The following is a 20,604-nucleotide window of genomic DNA, read 5'->3' as shown; positions in this document are numbered from 1 at the left end:
TAGACCACGTCACATGTAAACAGTTGAGCAGAGCTCTTCAATCGGAATGACAAAAAAGTTTCCATGTAAATCCGCCGATTGACTTTTATCTGGCCTATGCGTAACCATTTGGCAAAACAGGTCAAAGCACTTCCTCCCAGCTCGGGTGAATAGCGCAGTGTGACTCGGACAAAGCACCCGTATGAACTTGGCGGGCTGTTATGACTGTGAACTCATATACTGCACTTGTAAATTAATTATTGCCTCATATATACAGAACGAATTGATGGATAACTAGTTTTGAAATCAGAAGCCAATAAAAACGTTTGCCAACTATGGCATTATTAAATTTGTTTTAAAAGCGCGCTTGGTAACAAAAAAAATGCTTGCGATATGTCAATGTTATTAAGTGAAGATAATTTGCAATTTATGTTCATTTAGCAAGAAACAAAATCGACGCACATGACTTGCTCACGCGGGCCGCATAAAATTATGTGGCGGGCCGCATCTGGCCCCTGGGCTATGAGTTTGATGCCCAGTGGTCTTCACAAGATGCCACCATCGGGCCATCGTGATGACACCGATATTTAGGTTTTGTTTGTGTTTCCATATGTCGGATATTTTTGTAAATGAATATTATGTCAGATATTATTATGTCAGAAAACTACATTTTCATAAATTCGGCTTCAAACAATCATGTCATCAATCTGTAGTCATGCTCGTTAGCGTAGCATAAACAGGAAGTCCGCTAGCATGTTTCCCGGGTTTGGTTACGCCCTTAGAAACAAATGAGTCGATACGCCAGCGTAATGACGCAGCCCGGCTAACCTACGTGCCTATTTAGGGGCCATGTTGGGGAGGTCGACGTTCGCATAGAAGGCAATGCATGGACACTGAACTGCACGGTCACCTCCGTCTATAGCCGATTCCGCTCAAGTTTCAGTGTGAAACAGAAATAATACGTTCATCGATTTTTCATACACGGTACATATGGGCTGAGTCAACTTTGGCGTATTATAATTGATCATTATCTATGATGTCTCTGGCCCTCCATAGCCACCCTTGAGGAGAGCGCCGCAAATTGTTACTGCACCTAGTCCTCCTCTCCAGTTAAAGGCGCTGTTGCTTTTCATCCGTGTAAAAAAGGAAGCCAAAACGTCTGTCCCTTTATCGCAGTTCACGTGGGACTGTCGGCCGGGACTGTCTCGCGTGCTGACAGCTGATGCCAACATGCTAACCTGTCACACTCACTTCAACAGCACCGCGATCTCTTTTATTTGAGCGTCAACAGAAGCGGAGTCACTGCCGACGCGTGAGCACAAACGCCAACTTTCCTTTGACAAGCGTCACTTGTTTTGTGAGGGAGTCCGCAATCGCGAGCGTATTCGGTTAGCTGGTACTTTGTATGGTTCACTGGCACCTCCACCGAGTCGTGACAATGACAGAAGAACTTGAGCAGATCCTCCTGCGAATGACACAGCCTGACAGTGCTGTAATCCAGCAGGTAAAACACAAGTCACGCATGTTGCTAGAAGTCTGATGGCAGCTCGAGTTCCCTATGAAATGATTCTATGGAGGCTGGGCTACTATGGATTCGTTCGGTTTTTTGGGGACTTGAGTACGAGCGGCAGACCATGAATGTAACGCGTTGAGCTGTGTGCTCCCCTTTAGGCCACAATCCAGCTGAAGCAGGCTTTCAAAGACCCTGCCATCATCCCTGCGCTTTGTGCTGTCATGCGTGGCTCCCAAAACCCGCAGGTATGTTAGCGCTGTTATTTATTCACATCCAGTAGCTTCGCTGTCTGTTACTCTCTTAAGAGGCAGAGTTCTTATTTCATTCATCGTTCCTGTAAGGGAATTTGTATATGGAGGACTAATGACATGACCCATCATTTATTATTATTATTATTATTATTATTATTATTATTATTTTTTTTTACTACTCTAGATCCGTCAGTCAGCTGCAGTGATGCTGCGGCAGAGAGTGAAGAAACAATGGAGGAAGATAAGTCACGCTGACAGAGAATGGTCAGCTCCAATGCTTTCACCCAACATGTGATAGTTGACTTTAGAGTAACTGAGCTGGGTTAAAAGAAAAAAAGATGTCACGTTTTACCTCTGTTCACACAGCCTCAAAGTGGTGGTGTTGCAGGCGTTCATGCAGGAAACAGAGTAAGCTACTTTTTTTTTTTTTTTTTTTTTTTAATATAAATATACATGACAAAACCTCATGTTCAATGTCCCGCCTTTTCGTTTTGGACGTAAGCTTGATATACACCATAGTACAACACGCAGTACGTATACTACAGTGAACAATTTGGTGGTGTTTTTTTGTTGTTGCCATTTACAATGTCAAAGTCATTATTGAATAACATCGCACCACTTGAGTAATCTTTATTATTGTGGTTGTATAGCGAAAGCAGAGTTCCCATCAATGCATGACAATTCCTGAAAATGCTATCATTTCATGTATCATTTTCAAGATGTTCGGCAGCATGGTGGAACATTGCGGTTCGCGCATCTTCCTGTGGAGTTTGCGTGTTCTCCCCGTGCTTGTGTGGGGTTTCTCTATGTACTTCCACTTTTCCGCTCACATTCCAGAAACATGCAGGTTAGGTTCATGTTCAGTTTGAACATGAAATATCTCGTCTTTGAAGTGTATTCAATTAAATATAGGTTGAACATGATTTGCAAATCATTGCATTGTGTTTTTATTGATGTTTATTTAACACAACGTCCCAACTTCATTGGAATCGAGGTTGTAAAACCAAAACTTACATTTACCGTTAAACTGTTTGACTCATCTCATTTGAAATTTGAAAAAATGTAATGTTAGTAAATTAGTAAATTATGTCCAATTTACGGGGTCACCTTGTGTACAGTATGTCAAACATAAAAGCCGACTGGGTAGGCGGGGTAAGTTCATGACGTCAACATCGTCACTTGGGGCAATTCTGACACACGATTTGGATGAGTGTGACTGAATTTTTGTCTTTGCATTGCAGACACCAAGTGCAGCACTCGCTCTCCCAGTTGTGCGCCATGATGGTCAAGCACGAGACCCCCGACAGCTGGCCCGCCCTGCTGCAGCTCCTGAATCAATCCACCAAGAGCATCAACCCACATGATAGACAGGTTCGGCACCGACGATTACAACTAACGCCTCAGAGGACCAATAACCGTTGTCACCTTCCTCCTGAAGGTCGGACTGCTGCTTCTGAACAAGGTGATTGAGTCCAACCCGGAGCTTTTCCAGCCTCACTACTGCCAGCTTCTGCAGCTCTTCAGCACGGTGCTACAGGACCACAACAACCCAACAGCCTTGTACTACTGCATCCTCAGCCTCACAGCCATGACGGCCTACACTGGCACCCAACACATGGTGAGACCAATGCTTTTTTTTTTTTTTTTTTTTCCTTTCCTGCCTGCAATTCAGTTTCAGATGTCTGTATTAGTGTTTCCCAATCTGGATTGTGCCAAGGCACATATTTCTCACTCCCCACTACCAACAACAACAAGAACAAAAAAAAAACATTTATTTACTGGAAAAAAAGGCTCAATTTACTCGACAATGTACTCTGCGTGTGATATCTGGGCCTTTTCAGTTGTACAACCCCCATTTCCTATGAAGTTGGGACATTATGTAAAACCTGAATCAAAACTGAAAACAATGATTTGCACATTCTTTTCCACCCGTATTCAACTGAATCCTCTACATCGGCGATGTTTAATGTTCAAACCGATGAACGTTATTGTTTATTTGCAAATCCCGAGACGTTCCCAGGCCGGCCGGGAGACGTGAGGCCTCAGCGCCCGCATTGCATCACGTGACCGACGTGCGGCCCCTCTTCGACACGTGATGCGCACACGCCACAAATTGTCGGCGTGCGTAGAATACCGCGGAGATCATCTCTCGTTATTGGTCCGTTTTAGTCGCATGCTGTGATGACGTACTCGGCAACTCAGCCGCGCACACCGCCTACCGTGCCGCCGCCTTGAACTACACTTCTGGCAGGATCTTATCCCCGACCCGGAGGGGGCACGCCACCCTATTCCGACTGAGGACCGTGGGCTCAGATTTGGAGGTGCTGATTTTCATCCCAACCACTTCACACGCTGCTGTGAACCACTCCAGTGAGAGTTGGAGATCACGGCTTGGTGAAGCCAACAGAACCGCATCGTCTGCAAAAAGCAGAGACGCGATAGTGAGGCCACCAAACCGGACCGCCTCTACGGCTCGGCTGCGCCTTGAAATTCTGTCCATAAAAGTTATGAACAGAATCTGTGACAAAGGGCAGCCTTGGCGGAGTCCGACCCTCGCCGGAAACAAATCCGTCTTACTGCTGGCAACGCGAACCAAAATCTGACACCGATTGTACAGGGACCGAACAGCCCGTATCAGTGGGTTCGGTACCCCATACTCCCGAAGCACCCCACCTCTGGACTCCCCGAGGGACACGGTCGAATGCATTCTCCAAGTCCACAAAACATGTAGACTAGTTCGGCGAACTCCCATGCACCCTCGAGGACCCTACTGAGGGTGTAGAGCTGGTCCACTGTTCCACGGCCGGGACAAAAACCACACTGCTCCTCCTGAATCAGAGATTCGACTTCCCGACGGACCCTCCTCTCCAGTACCCCTGAATAGACCAGGGTGGCTGAGAAGCGTGATCCCCGTGTAGTTGGAACACACCCTCCGGAGGGACCACCACCCCAGTCTGCCAATCCAGAGGAACAGTCCCCGCTGTCCATGCGATGTTGCAGAGGTGTGTCAGCCAGGATAGCCCGACAACATCCACAGCCTTTAGGAACTCCGGGCGCATCTCATCCACCTCTGGGGCCTTGCCACCGAGGAGCTTTTTAACCACCTCGGTGACCTCAACCCCAAGGATAGGAGAGCCCGCCTCAGAGATCCCAGTTTCTGCTTCCTCATGGGAATGCGTGTCAGTGGAATTGAGGAGGTCTTTGAAGTATTCTCCCACCTACTCACAACGTCTCGAGTCGAGGTCAGCAGCACCCCATCCCCACTATACACAGTGTTGATGGTGCACTGCTTCCCCCCTCCTGAGATGCCAGATGGTAGACCAGAATTTCCTCGAAGCCCTCAGAAAGTCTTTCTCCATGGCCTCGCTAAACTCCTCCCATGCCTGACTTTTGCCTCAGCGACCACCACTCATTCCGCTTGGCCAGCCGGTACCCATCAGCTGCAAAAGCACGATAGATAGAACTCTTTCTCCAGCTTGACGGCATCCCTCACCGTCGGTTCGGCGGTTGACGCCACGACAGGCACCGACCACCTTACGGCCACAGCGCCGGTCGGCCGCCTCAGCGATCAAGGCGTGGAACGTGGTGCGCTCGGACTCGATGTTCCCCGCCTCCCCCGGAATGTGGGTGAAGTTCGGCCGGAGGTGAGAATTGAAATCCCTTCTGACGGGGGGTTCTGCCAGACGTTCCCAGCAGACCCTCACGATACGCTTGGGCCCGCCAGGTCGGACCGGCATCTTCCCCCACCATCGGAGCCGACTCACCACCAGGTGGTGATCAGTTGACAGCTGCCCCCCTCTCTTCACCCGAGTGTCCAAGACGTGCGGCCGCAAGTCCGATGACACGACCACAAAGTCGATCATCGAAGTGTGGCCTAGCGTGCCCACGTGTGGACACCCTTATGGGGTATAAGTATACCCGCGCCTGCTCGGCACCTCTCACCGTGGGCAACCCCAGAGTGGCAGAGAGTCCAACCCCTCCCAAAGAGGACGGGTACCAGAGCCCAAGCTGTGTGTGGAGGCGAGCCGGAGCTTCTCGACCTCACACACCAGCTCGGGCTCCTTCCCGGCCGGAGAGGTGACGTCCCACGTCCCGAGAGCCGGGGCTCGGATCGCCAAGGTCCCCCCCCCGCCTGCGGCCACCGCCCGGCTCGCATTGCACCCCTCCCCTATGGCCCCTCCCGCAGGCGGTGAGCCCATGGGAAGGGGCACCCACGTTACCCTTTCGGACCGTGCCCATTTGACCCGTGACCTCTCGACTGTGAGGTAAATGTTCTAACCACTATTCCACTGTGCTGCCTATAAAATTATACTTATTGATACTTTCTAATAAGAGCGTATCTGTGTAATTCAAATTAATTTTCGCAACATATGCCAGAAATTTTGTTGAATCAATGAATAACTAAAAAATATAGAATAATAACATATTACAGACACAGCATGTAGCGGAAACAATTTGATGATGTCTTTGGAGATAGTATATATTTGATGGGATATGGAATATTTATGAAGGCCGAATTTTGGTTAAATCTCATGGAGTTGATTTCCTTAAATTGATTGTGCATGCGTAAAGTAAATTAAATAAACGCAATTAAAAAGTTTTGGACTGTCATTGTTTTTTTTAGACCGTGCCCCCCCCCCCCCCCTTTTTTTTAAATTTATTATTATTATTTTTTTTATAAAAACGATGTCATGTATTATGTCATTTTAAGTGTGTGTACATGTCATGTGATGTTTGAAGTGGTTTAAGTTAAAGCCAAGGACCCACTGGAAATAAGTCTGACTTTATTGCGCTATCCTTGACATTTGTTTTCAAGTACATGACCTGTATTTTAAAACCGAAATGTTGAATAAACTAAACATCACAATTTGCTGCCTTTTAGAACCAGATGCGCTCGATCATCCCAAGTCTGATCGTCGCTCTGAAACACCTCATTAAAGCCGATCAGGTAAACGTATTCATGTGATGCATGTTTTTTAAATTTTTTTATTATTATTATTATTTTTTTTAAATGACTTAACTATTTTGAACCTGACTATTCGTTCACTCAAGAGTCAAGCCACTGAGGCAATGGAGGTGTTCAATGAGCTAATGGAGAGTGAGGTTGCCATCGTTTTGCCTCACATTGCAGACATGGTTGGCTGCTTCTTGGAGGTGGGGAGCTTTACGGCGTCTTAAATTGCAGGCACTTGTCGACTCCTGTTTAAAGTGTACTGACGCAAGCGCGCTTGCGTTGTTGTCGCCAGGTGGGCACCGATACCTCGCTAACTGACTCGCTGCGTGTCAAAGCTCTCTCCTGCATTGCCTTTCTCATCAAGTTGAAGAGCAAGGTAGGGTCATACACATGACATCATCAGGCCTTACAACAGGAAATACAAGACAACTAGTATTTTTACAATGTTTATGGCTCTCTTGAATGCTGTAGGTGGTGCTGAAGCAGAAGCTGCTGCTCCCCATTCTGCAGGCCATCTTCCCCGTTTTGACCGCAGCGCCTCTGCCCGGCGAGCACAACCCGGAGAATGACGAAGACGACAACGGCGATGACGCCGACGACGACAATCCTCAACATTGTGCTGCTCAGGTTTGTGAGTCTTCCTGCTGAAAGTTTGAGTATTTCGGAGTCTGTTGATTCAAGTAAAACGCCTTATGATTCTACTTGGTAATGGACAGATAATTGACACCATGGCCCTCCATATGCCTCCGGAGAAACTCTTCCATCAACTGGTAAGTGATCGCGATTCTTTCGTCTGGGTTCAACAGAGTTCTTTCTGTTCCTACAGCTGCGACGTCACCCGAATTCGTCGGAACACGCTGTAGTCCATCACTAACTTATGCTAACACAGTATTAAAGGCAGAGTTACCGTAACTATGTATCAAAAAGCAGAGACCTAATACTGAGGCCACAAAGCTGGACCCCCTCAATGCCTCGGCTGTGCCCAGAAATTCTGTCCGTCGAGGTTGTGAACAGAATTGGTGACAAAGGTGGCGCCTTTGTGCAGTCCAACCCTCGCTGTACTTACTGCCGGCAATGGCCCAAACTCTGACCCCGGTCTTGCAGGGACCGAACGGCCCATATGCCCGGAGCACGTCCCGCAGGACTCCCTGAGGGACACGGTCAAACGCCTTCGTCAAGTCCGCCAAAGCACATGTGGATCTCGTCCACTGTTGCTCCTGTGTCTGAGATGCTACTGCGAACAAACACGTTCTTCCAGAGCTGCGCAAAATGTGCACTTCTTTTCAGATGATTATGTCTGCGGACGTTTATCCGAGTTAATGCTCGGAAAACAATTGGATGGAAGAAATTGGCATCATGAGAAAATAAAGAAAATCCCTCAAGTGAAAAAACAGTCATTGTCGTTTCCTTTTTCGATAAACAAGAAACAAGTTATTACCCAGCCCTAATTGGTGGAACCCTGAAATCCTTTTTTGGGATTTTTGACTGTTTAATTTTGTACCACACCACAGATGCCACTGACTCAGGCCTGCCTGGCCAGTGATGACCCCTATGAGCGGAAGGGGGGCCTCATGTGTCTTGCTGTGCTGGCTGAAGGATGTGCAGATCATATATGCACCAAGTATGCCTAGTTTGTGAATATGAAAAGTGTTTTTGTCAGGAATGATGGAAAAGGTGCGACCTGTTCGTTTCCATTAATGCTATTGCAGGATGCTGTCGTCAGTGCTGCAGACGGTCTGCCGAAGCCTTTCGGACGGTAATCAGGTGGTGCGCAGTGCTGCCCTCTTTGCACTTGGGCAGTTCTCTGAACATTTACAGGTGACCCTTCCCCCTTTATATCATGCTCTTTTTTTGTGAATTGACCTAAAGTGCTCCTTCTGTATGCCTTGTGTTGAAATAGTCTACGTTTGCGTTTGTATCCCTCCCTTTCACAGCCTGAAGTAAGTAAACATTGTGAGGAATTGATGCCTTTGCTGCTCGGCTACCTTTCATCCTTAAACCAGGCCAAAGTTGGCCACGTCACGAAGGCTTTCTATGCGCTGGAGAACTTCATGGAGAACTTGGGTAAGCTTTGGAATAGTGGTGTGTACTAACTTGCGCACTCTCCAGAAACTGCAGACTTTCCACCAATCTGTGCACTACTTCACGGCAAAAAACAGGACGGAGGCCAGAGGACTGTGAGCTTATCTCAACAGGAATCTCTATTCTTCATCATACCGAGATATTTTGGACAGTTCCGTGCTTCCCAACGTTCCGGGAACAGTTTGCCGAAGACGTCTTTTTCAAGCCGTCTTAAGGGCGTGCTCAGGATGCGTTGGCTGTCGAAGAATCTGAATTTGGCGTCACGACGATAGTAGCTTCTACTTGCGGTGACCTTGGGAGCGAGCGCTACTTTGGGAAATTCAATCTGACGCTCCCACTGCCCTCTGAGAGTGCAGCGTTCAGAGAGGCAGAGCGCGCTCCATTTTCGATTCATTTCCGAACGAGCGCGTCGGCCATTGGCGGTGCGTCTGCCGTATTGAATCTGTCAGTTGTGCTTGTAAACATTACGTCCTGCCTGAAGCGCCGGCCGCTCTGTCTGCACTGCGGCACTCCCAGACTGCGGCGCTCTAAATAACCGAACGGCGCGCTGCAACGGCGCTCCGCGTTTCCACCCTTACCCTCAGAGCGCAGTGAGAGCGTCCGATGGAATTTCCAAACGTACTCTGCCAAAAACGACAATGAAGCGTTTTTAAGACAGTTCGATGTGTAATGTACACGTCACATGAACGAGCTGAATGGGAGTTGGCCTTTTTTTGACCCTCGATGGTAATCTCTTGTGCGCCAATGCTTATCGCGATTGCTAACCATTGAGCATTTTGCCGCGTCAAATTCTGTACACAATATACTCGGAACCAACCTATGCAGTTTAAGTATTCAAGTCCATCCCTCCTAAATGAGAATAAAATGCATGGTAGTAGAATTCAAATGATTTTTTTTTCATAGTTGGGGCAGCGGGGGTGGGGCTGAATCAATTCCAGAAAGATTCCATTCGTGACCGTCCTAAATCTGATACAGATTTATTTAGCATTAGTTTATTGCAAAATCATTTTTGTTCCTGAATGTTTTTTTTTTTTAACCAATTATTGTTGTTTATTTGGTATTCTTGAATTAAGCTATACCAAATAAGCAACAATTAAGCCACATCACAGGAGAGGGAGTGATGTTGTACTAACCACCCTTTTTGAAACTGAGCGCTACTTGTTCAGTGCTGATGAATGCAAAGGGCTACTAGTTTGATATAGACTTCTGAGTTCAACTACGTCAATTACAGGTTATTCATACGAGGGCTGCAAATATTTATTATTTTCTCAATAGCTGAAACTATTATTCAGGTTATGGTTTGGTCTGCAACCTGTCAGAAATATTGATCATTGTTCCAAACTAAATGCAAAATGTCATGTTTTGATGTAACATTTGCTAAAAATCGTTTCAATTCCTTTTTCCCCCTCAAATGGTTCAAAACAGGTGCAGCGATAACGTGCGGTAGCCCTCGCTAACATTTTAAAGGAAACTATTACGATGAGTGAGGTCAAGAAATATTGTTTGTTTTAAAACAGGAGCAGATATCGAGCCCTACCTTCCCACCCTGATGGATACCATGTTGTCTGCCCTCAACGGCTCGGACAGCCTCAAAATCAAAGCGCTCATTGTGTCTGCCATCGGCGCCATCGGTGAGCGCCCTCTCAAACCAAACCACACATCTCAAAACATCACGTCTGCGAGAACCGATTTTAGACACGATTGTCATAATAATTTGTTCACATTTTGTTCTTCGGGGCTCTAACGTGTTGATATCACCAATGTGCAACTGCTCATCTAAAATATCAAATCTCATCTCATCAGCCAATGCTGCCAAGGAGTTGCTGGTTCCTTACTTCCCCCAAGTCATTGAAAGCCTGAAGGGCTTCCTGACCACCACCACCGCCACAGAGGAAATGAGGTCTCTGCAAACTCAGTCTTTAGGTAAGCGGACTCACATTCGGACTCACAAGACGTGTCAGCTAGCAGGTTTCTGTTACAGACACGCTCTCTGTGCTGGCTCGTACCATCGGCAAAGAGGTCTTCAGTCCTCTTGCTGCAGAGTGCGTTCAACTGGGCCTCAAACTGACCGACTCCATCGATGACCCTGACCTAAGACGCTGCACGTGCGTTAATCCCGTTTTCTTTTTTTAGTAGCCTCTTACTGTTAGCAATAAATGAACCTTGAAGGTGACACAAATCCTCTCGCCATCAGGTACAGTCTGTACTCATCCGTGGCCACAGTCAGCCCGGACTGCCTGACTCCTCACCTCACTCCCATAACAACAGTAATGCTACTCGCTCTCAAGTCCAATGAAGGCATCACGGTATGACGCATCCCGATGTCAACTGTTTTGCACTTAGGTTTGGGAACCTCTGGCATGCAGTCGATTCGATACATATCTAGATCCGCAGGTTGTGAATCAATTAAAAAACGATATCTTTAAGGGCTCACCCTATTTTCAAACGTGTAAAAGACCGGTTATTCCTGAGCATTGTTGCTTTATTGCACTGTAAAAAATACAAAATGGAATGGATTGAATAAAAAAATGTAGTTAAACGAGTTGTATACTGCCCACCAGGTGTTTTTGGTTGTCAACATGACGTTACATGTGCAGACTGCGGCGGAGCGCAGCGTGAGAGAGGTGTCGTGCCTGTTTTAAGAGATGAAAACTGAAAGCCTCAGGCAACACAGTCCCACCCTTGCGATATCCAGTCCGCAACCCTACAACTGATGTACTGTATCTCCGGATTCCTGGCGGGTTTTGTATCGATAATGGGGTCTGTTGCCAATACAGCCGAATCTCTCGCTTTTACGTGCGCTGATCCGGTCGCATCGGTTTATAGTTCTCAACACAAGCTGCGCTACAGATCGTATGGAAGGTGACTTATGGACGGTTTCCCCTTCACAGGCACACCTCGAGGAGGACAAGACTTTTGTCTTGCTGGACGACGACGATGACGACGACGACGACGACGACAAGGACGAGGCAAAGGATTCGGACGAATTTCTGGATGAGGAGCCTGAGATGGATTTCCATGACGCTACAGGGTACAAACTTCATCCCGAAATCGTACATTAGCAAAAAATGTAAGTTCCACTTACTCTTTATCTCTTGTGTCAGGTTCAGTGTGGAGAACGCCTTCATTGATGAGAAGGAGGATGCCTGTGATGCACTGGGAGAGATCGCCTACAACATCGGGTATTTAAAGATGTTTCGAGCTGACTCGTAAATACTCTACACGCTTCCCAAATAAGTGCGGTGGACCAATAGGACGGCGCCTGACCATGAATAGCACAGTTTTGCGAATAATTAGCGCTCGCCTAAGAGCGAGTAATTGCCTAATGCTTATATTGACAGTTTAAACCATAAATATACCACAAAGTATGATCGCAAAACACTTTAATAGCATTTAAACCATGTAACATCTTCAAATATTGCTTCACCTTAAAAACTACAGTAAACCGCTTAGGTGGTGGTGGTGGTGATGATGATGATGATGATGATGATGATGATGATGATGAAGTATTACTGTAGCGGTTCAGTCCGGTGTAAAACACTGAAATTGTTTTGAATTCTTTTGAATGAATACAGTTTAGCAGTTAGCGCAAGAATGATGAGCGCGTCGGTGTTTACTGACCCGAAACCGCTGGAACTTGCAGCGACGACGTGAACTGGCGGTCATAGGTTTTACGACATTGCGTTGCGCTGTTACGGATTCCGCTGGTTTTTATGCTGTATTTAGTTGTATTTTGGCAAAACTATTTAGTTTTTAAATGATTTATTATTCACACAATCCAGTAAGACTAAAGCGCTACCCTTGAGTGGTGGTGACCATCATGCAAAATATGCTGCCATATATTTGAAGTGAATAGAATACCTCATGTATATAATATCACGTATAATATGAATTCTCCCCCCAATAGTCGGAATTCAGTAGAGTGCATTATACATGGGTATAAGGAAAATTTAAAAAATGAGTTTACATTGTATTCTTGTATATTGTTTACCTTACGTGTGGACTGTCCCGACTTGGGGGATTTAAAAAAACTAAAACCAGAATTGCGTTCAGAATGCACACAGAGCAGAAAGTCTATTTGAAAAACCTAATAAAATATGGATAATACGTCGTCATGTTTTGCGCATATAGATGGCAAGCGATTGATGGTGCACATAACACAAGGGTTTTCCTCGTTTTTGGGGTATTTTGGGGGTGGGCGTTACACTCGAGCATATTTTACACAACAAATTACGGTGCTGATTATATTATGTATAAATGAAAGAATTTATTATATTGTGTATCGTGGTCTGGTCCAGACAGGCAGATTTGAAAATTGAATTTCTTTTGGGGGGTTTAAATTTCTCGTCAATAAAAGAACATTACAAGTACATATAACCATTTTTTTTTTTTTAACAAAAAGTGGTAACATATTGAATGTCGTACATTTTCCTTTGTACAAATAACAGAATGTTCATGCCTCCCTAATTCACGCTTTGTCCCTTGCTGCCATGTGATTGGCTGATTTGGGTATTTGCATTAACACGATGTTGTTTCCCAATGAAGTGGCCAAGTCAGTACGTCTCCTATTGTTTTCTGATTCTTATTATTTTTTTTTCAATTCTCTCCGTGTTTTCCTTTTTTGAACAGTGCTGTTTTCCAGCCCTTCTTGGAGTCCAGCTTCCAGCAGGTTTTCAAGATGAGAGATGTAAGTTCTTCAGCCTGCCTGGCTGTCATACAGTGACTCACCGCCCGCTTGTCGATCATTATTTTTGGACCCTCCTTGTCCAGTATCCCCATGAGGATGTCCGCAGGGCAGCGTTCGGGGCCATGGGTCAGTTCTGTCGGGCACAGCACAGGGTTTGGAATGAGAATCCCACTGACTTCAATCACCAAGGTAAGTATGCTGCACGCAGCTACTTTGTGCGAGAACACAGGAAACGACCCCGTAAAAAGTCTCATCCTGTTCCTCCTCCGGGCAGCCTTACTGAAGATGCTGGATGTGGTGCTTCCCAGCTTCCTGGAGACGGTGCGCACCGAGCCGGAGCGTCAAGTTGTGATGGGCATCCTCGAAACTATGAACGGTGTCATCAAGACGTGCGAGCAGGAGGTTTTCAAGAACCCTACTCGCCTCAAGGAAATCGGCAGTGTAATCCGTGACGTTTTGAAGAAGAAGGTGAGAAGACGACGTTGACCTGTTGACTTTGTTTGCGTGACACAATGTTGGATCTAAAGTTATTAGACTCCATCCGTCCATTTTCTACACCGCTTATCCTCAATAGGGTCACTGGTATGCTGGAGCCTGGAGGCCATTTTCGAGGCTTTTTCGGATGATGAAAAATATTGTACTTAATATATTGGAGGAGGCCTTTGAAGTTGGCATTCGTGAAAAATGAAGTGAAACAATCTGGAGTCCATAGTTTTCCAGAATGAGAGTGCTTAAAGAGGAGGCACAGCTTGAAGCAGGCATCAGGTGCAGGTGGAGATGGGCCAGGCTCAAGTTGGAGGCCAGAACACCAAAAGCAAAGCAATGAGGCCAATTGAATTTTAGTCTTAAATTTCTACATCCACATGCGCAATAAATGTTTTTTCTGTGTGAAGAAAATGTTTATTTTGCCTTATTCTTCAGAGTCTTCCAGATTGCTTAATTCATGCTAAAATAAAGAAAATGCATGGATGCCCCCAGACACCCACTACAATGTTTTTAAAAAAAAATTTCTGGTCACCTTTTGCATGCCTTTCGTGTTTGCTTGCCGGATTTGAACCCAGGTCCTCGGAACTGTGAGGCGGACGCTCTAACCGGTCGTCCACCGTGGCGCCAGTTATCATACTGTAATGCTAATTTATTGGAGTTCTGCTTCCAGACTGAATGTCAGGACAGTGATGAAGCTGATGACGACGACCAACAGGTTGGCTTTCTCCTGCTCCTGTCATAGACATTCATGCAGTTCATATTCATTAGATGATGCACATAAATGAATGGAATCCAATATGAGAGCTGTATCTGCCTTCACAAACATGATTGTGCTCAGTCAGTTAGTTGCTCAGTGTTTATTAGTAATGGGGTGTCGAAGTACACTGCATCATACTGAGGACCGAGAAGTTTCTTTCGGTTACGTTTACATATTAGACGCCATGCAATATAATGCGGTACAGTTCTACACCACCGCAAATGACAATAGTATTCTTTTTTTTTTTTTTTTTTTTTTTTTTTTTTTTTTTTTTTTTATATATAAAACAAATGTCATGGATGCTCGGACCGGAAATGATTGTGCAGGTGTACGTGGCCTGTTTTTGTACACACAACGAACGGCGTCACGTTAGATGAAAGCACGCCGACACGAATTGGCCTTTTTCTCTGCGTTGCTGACGGACTTTCGTCCTCGTTTAAGCACCGCCTGCTGGTTCGACTCAATGCGTGAGTCTCTTAACGTTGCCGTTTGTTTCAGGCGGAGTACGATGCCATGCTCCAAGAGTTTGCGGGCGAAGGCATCCCCCTCCTGGCGGCCTCCGTGCCTGCAAACAACTTCGCTCCTCTCCTCAATGAGCTGCTGCCCCTCATCATGAACAAAACTGTGAGTTCAGACTTGCTGACGCGATGTGCACCACATACCAATTACCTCACTGTCTCCCATCAGTGCTTGTCTCCCATGCACCCTTTGGATGCCAGCACTTGATGTCAATCTTTCTGAGTATCTGTGTCTATTTATTTCCATCATGGAAATAATAGCTGTAGATAAATTCTATATCTAGTCGGAACTTCTCGACCTCACACGCCAGCTCGGGCTCCTTCCCTGCCAGAGAGGTGACATTTAGCCGGGGATGGGATAGCCAAGGCCCCCGCCTTCGGGCACCGCCCAGCTCGCACCGCACCCGACCCCTACGGCCCCTCCCGCAGGTGGTGGGCCCACGGGAAGGGGGACCCACGTTACCCTTTCGGGCCCTACGGGTGTCAGCCCGGCCGTCGGGCGCTCGCCTTCGAGCCCCACCTCCGGGCCTGACTCCAGAGGGGATCCCCGGTGACCCGCGTCCGGGCAAGGGGAAACCTGAATCCATTCATTGTATTCGTCATCGGGGTTTTTGGAGCCGCGCTTTGTCTGGTGCCTCACCTAGGAGCTGTTTGCCATGGGTGACCCTACCAGGGGCGTGAAGCCCCAGACAACTTAGCTCCTAATAAGTAATGAATAAGATGTCTACAGACAGACAATGAGGTTGGTGGGTCATAAAAACAAAACAAAAAAAGCAAACAAGACCACCAAGCAACAACCTTTGGTGCTTGAGAACCAGACCAAAATTATGCGCACTCCTGTGAATGCATCACTGACTTGAGTTCATGCATCCTATTGGCGGATGATCAACAAGGTAATTAGCTACCTGCCGCCATCTACTGGAAGAGCATTTCATTGCATCGCCTGCCAATGCATTGCGGGCACAAGCACCTTTTTCCAACATATGAGACGAGATTGGCAAATTTCCCACGGCGCACGTGATCCCTCACGACCCGCCGGTGTGCCGCGGCGCTCGCCGATTGACTGAAGACTCAAAATTGCCCGGAGCTGCGAATGTGTGTGCGAATGGTTGTTTGTTTTTACTGTGTGCACTGTCTCCGTACTGTGTTTTTATGTTGCAACACTATTTCCTGTCAAGTAGCTGCCTGTGGTCGTACTAGAGTGGCTCCAACTACCAGAGACTAATTCCTGGTGTGGTTTTTGACTTACTTGCCAAATAAAGACGATTCTGTATATTTGCCCTGCGATTGGCTGGCGACCGGTTCAGGGTGTGACCTGCCTCTCGCCCAAAGTCAGCTGGGATAGGCTCCGCCACATCCTAAAGCGACCTGTCAGGAGGATAAGCGGTACGGAGAATGGAGGATGGATGGATGATTCAAGCTAGATGAAATGTTATGCCATTTGTAGCTCAACCCAAAAGCAAATGCTGAATCAAACATTCAAAAGTGAAAAGCTGCGAAATTACTATTTGTCGTTTAAGTTTCATGCTGTATTGTCCGATGGTGCGTCTGACTCGTAAGCTAAGGCATGGACTGATTTCCCCGTGTGCTTGGCGAACGCGCAACAGTGAAATTGGATGCGCAGAATCTTTCTGTCCCAAAGACGCAGCGTCGACGATTTGAAAACGCTGCATTACGTTGTATCGTGGCAGTCGCGAGTGCTGACAATTCCATATATCCGTTTAGTTTGCAGAAATGCAAATGACACAACGCAATTCTACATTCTACTCTATAGTAAGTATGACCGCGAACGGTGTGGGCTTAAAAGGCGGCTCTGGTCTGTGAAGTGGCGTGGGAGTGAACGTTTTGAGGACAACGCTCGCATCAGCTGACTGTGGCGTGTCAATTTAGACTACCGGCGGGTGCTTTTGATGACTGTATTTTGTTGCCGTTTGTTTAATGACGTGATTGAAAGAGCACCAACGAATGTTTCCATCCTCGATCTAAACCACCTTTAATGGATGCAACAACTGTATTAAGCTCATCCAATGCGAGTCCACGTAAAGAAGACTTGATAAGATATTGTTATTGAGTTCATCTTGGAATAGCGCAGTAAATGTGTGCTTCCTGAAATATAGCATCGACCCCACCCGCAGAAACAAATCCTTGTTGCCGAACGTGTACATTTTCTGTTGTCCTCGCAATGTTTTTGTTCTCTTTGTTGTCCAAAGAAATCCTCATGCACCGAGGCAGAAAAGTCCTTTTCTCTGGGAACCATTGGGGAAATTCTGGAGGCTCTGATCAGCGCGTCCGGCGGCGGTCGGGAACTGGCGGCCCAACTGTCCCATCGCGTCCTCCCGGTCTTCGTCGCCGGAGTGAAAGACAGCGACGCGGAGGTTCGCAACAACAGCGTGTTTGGACTGGGATGCCTCGCTCAGGCTGCTGGGCCCCTTGTAGCCTCGTATCCTTCTTTTTCAAGCGACATCAATTTAAATGTTCCACCTCCAAAGATTCTTTAGCAAAGTCCACGTCAGAGATTATCCCACCATGCTGTCTGTCTTCTCCAACCTACTGACTAAAGAGGCGGACCTAAGAGTGATTGACAACTTGTGCGCAGCCCTCTGCAGGATGATCTTAGGACACGTGGAAGCCGTCCCGTTGGAGCAGGTGACCTTACGTTTTGAGCACAGGGAGGTGTAGTTTTTAACGTGGGGGTGGGGGGTGGGATCACTGTCTTCTCTGACAGGTTGTCCCAGCTCTGCTTGCGCGTCTTCCACTCAAAGAGGACATGGAGGAGAACAAGACTGTGTTCAGCTGCCTGGCCATGCTCTACTCGCACAGTCCTGCTCTGGTAGCGTGCATTCTCCTTTAAAAAAACTACGAATACTCTGAATTTGGTCATGTTTCAAAATGTACAGTTGTTGTGTTCACAATAATGGGAGGGATTTTTCTTTTTTTTTTGCGGGAGAGAAGCTCAAAAGCCGTTTAAAAGCTATCATTTGCAAACGCGGAGATGCTTTGGGAACACTTGACGATACATTCTATTCCAAATCAAAACATGGATCAAATAAATGTTTTTCCTTTAAAAAATGAAGGGAAATATTAGGATGTTTGGAGGGAAAAAAGCAGTGTCAGCATTTTTTTTTTTAAAAATAAACATTTACTGTGTAAAGTGAAAAATGCTTGAAATGTGTGTTTCCCTGTGAATCACTGAACTCCTTTTTAGCTGGCGAATCTCCGTTTCTGCAAACCGCGTCACATTTGAGTTGCATGGAGTCCACAAACTTCTGGCACCTTCCATTTAGCCCTTTTTGATCGGGACTCTCTTTAAGAGGTATTTGTTAACCAACATGCTTAACGTTGTAGTTTGCCTCGTAAACTTTTCCGCTCGGCATTTTTATTGCGGCCGATGTCTTGGTAGACGCCTTCTACAAACAAGCAGTTTGTCCTCGATAACAGTGCAAGCTTTTCTTGTCATTCAGGGGCGGTTCGAGGTTTAGGGATGCTGGAATTTCACTTTTGGAATTCCCCAAAATGGGCTACGAATGCCTAAGCTGTTCAATAGCATCTCGGCCTTCGTATTATCGAGTGTACAATTCAGGACACCCGCTTTTTGTCTGCGGCGTACCTCGTACAGCTTTTGAAATGTTTAGTGGCGGTTCCCCTTCTAAAGGAAGAAATTAAATCACAGCTCTCTGCTTCTGGCGGTCATCCAACAATGACCTCATTTCCAAAATGGCTGACAGGAAGAGGACAGGTTTGAACGAAACATTGTTTTTAAATGACCCGTACTTAAAACTACAAATTGCGAAAATTTCCACAGTAAAAAAAAAAATCGATTCGTAGGCTGAATTAAAGTGAGCTCACTACTTTTTGATTGCCCCTCGTACAGAATGCGAACTGGCATTACATCGAATGTACATTTCCTGCGATGTCTGCCGGTGTTTCTAATGAAGCGTTGGTCCCTTCCAGATCGTGAAGCTCATGAAGCCAATAGTCGAATTGTCCTGTCACATGCTCGGCGACAAGAAAGTGGATAAAGGTAAGTCTCAAGACGGCGACTGTGTCCCCATCAAAACCTTGTTTTTCACGCCTGTGGCTTCGGTTTGTGCTCAGAAACGCAGAAAATCCTGGCCACATTGTTGAAGCAATTCGCTCAGCAGCACCTGCCGGACTTCCAGGCAGCTGTGACCTCACTTCCCGGAGAACAACAGGCCAAGCTCGGCGCCGTCGTCGTGACCTCGTGATGGCGAGCTGCAGACAGTCAGCCGTAGCAGTTCATTTGTATATGCTCCAAAAATAAATCATCATAATACGGCACTCATTGGCCCACAGCTAACACCATTCAGTCTTGTAATTTATTTGTTTGATGATAAGCGTTACCCTCTTGTCATTTTCATTCCTTAGTCGGACACAAACTTCTTTGGCTTATTAAGCGGAATGCCATATAAATACTCATAAAACCTGACAAGCGAGTAGGCCGCGCTAAGGCCGAGTCAGCGGTCCAGCGCTCTCGGTGCTATTTATGGAGCGTCTCCTGTACCGAGATAATCAAGTCGCAGACAATGTATTTGATAAGGAAAGCACATTCATTTGCAATGACCGGCAGAAATACTGTTATGTAGTCCAGTCTTACAGGCTTCGGGACAGTTTGCCTAGATCAGGACCTTGGTTAGCCTTTTCCTTCTATATGAATTATAGAGCCATATCGACTTCCATCAGGTAGCACAATTTCCCATCTCAAGTTGCTGTCGGCCGATGCGCGCCACGTGGACTCCGACCCGCGAGCAAAGATGAGCAAGCCATTGGTGCAGTTTGACGGTTTGCAGCCTTGTATTCTGGCACCTGAGAGGAACGCAAATAAAGCCGCATTTTCGCAACATTTCTGATGGTGTTTTGATCCGCTGATTGAAAACCCACATCCAACGTGCGCATTTGAAGTATCACTCATCGTGGATACTGAATGGTTGAAAACAATTTCAACCGTGGAGTCGGCAAAGAAGGAGCCAGACGTGTCTTAAACAGGAAAACGTTTCGAAGATTCCCACGCGACGCAAAAGCTGTCAGTGGAAGATACGGAGGAGGTGGAGAGGACCATTTGTTACTTTGCCATGAATCCATTTAGGCTACCTGACAAATGGAGAATCAAAAACTGGACCTGACTCTTGTTAGTGGCATTTTGCGAGTCGGTGGAATGAGTGCAGTGCCGGTGCACCAGAAACCCCCACTTGTTCTCCCTAAAGGATGTCGCAAAGCGAACCTCATCCTACAGCATATTCATCTTTGAATTGGCCACTTAGGAGGAAGCCGTAGCCATGTCAAAAGTTTAGGCTCCCTCAGGAAAATGATCAAAAATGCATATTTTGTAGACACGCGCAAGCAAGACCGGTTCGCCGCT

At 46.5% G+C, this 20,604-nt stretch overlaps 1 protein-coding gene across 1 annotated transcript; it reads left to right on the top strand.

Moving 5' to 3' along the window:
• The first annotated feature begins 1,035 nt into the window (after positions 1-1,035).
• On the top strand, positions 1,036-20,086 carry ipo4 (importin 4). Its single transcript, XM_061666833.1, has 30 exons — positions 1,036-1,483; positions 1,651-1,737; positions 1,928-2,007; positions 2,110-2,151; positions 2,985-3,114; positions 3,182-3,361; positions 6,626-6,691; positions 6,796-6,897; positions 6,990-7,073; positions 7,169-7,324; positions 7,414-7,467; positions 8,209-8,318; positions 8,407-8,515; positions 8,632-8,761; positions 10,297-10,410; positions 10,583-10,702; positions 10,761-10,884; positions 10,974-11,085; positions 11,671-11,810; positions 11,884-11,961; positions 13,409-13,466; positions 13,550-13,655; positions 13,741-13,934; positions 14,623-14,667; positions 15,208-15,333; positions 17,438-17,667; positions 17,741-17,873; positions 17,953-18,057; positions 19,179-19,248; positions 19,323-20,086. Exons 1-30 carry the CDS (start codon positions 1,385-1,387, stop codon positions 19,451-19,453), a joined length of 3,315 nt encoding a protein of 1,104 aa, XP_061522817.1. The 5' UTR covers positions 1,036-1,384; the 3' UTR covers positions 19,454-20,086.
• The last annotated feature ends 518 nt before the right edge of the window (positions 20,087-20,604 follow it).

This window comes from Phycodurus eques, chromosome 21 (assembly GCF_024500275.1).
Source record: "Phycodurus eques isolate BA_2022a chromosome 21, UOR_Pequ_1.1, whole genome shotgun sequence".
Lineage (NCBI taxonomy): Eukaryota > Metazoa > Chordata > Actinopteri > Syngnathiformes > Syngnathidae > Phycodurus > Phycodurus eques.
Note: the sequence above shows the minus strand (reverse complement) of the source record. Positions and strands in the feature narration are given on the sequence as shown.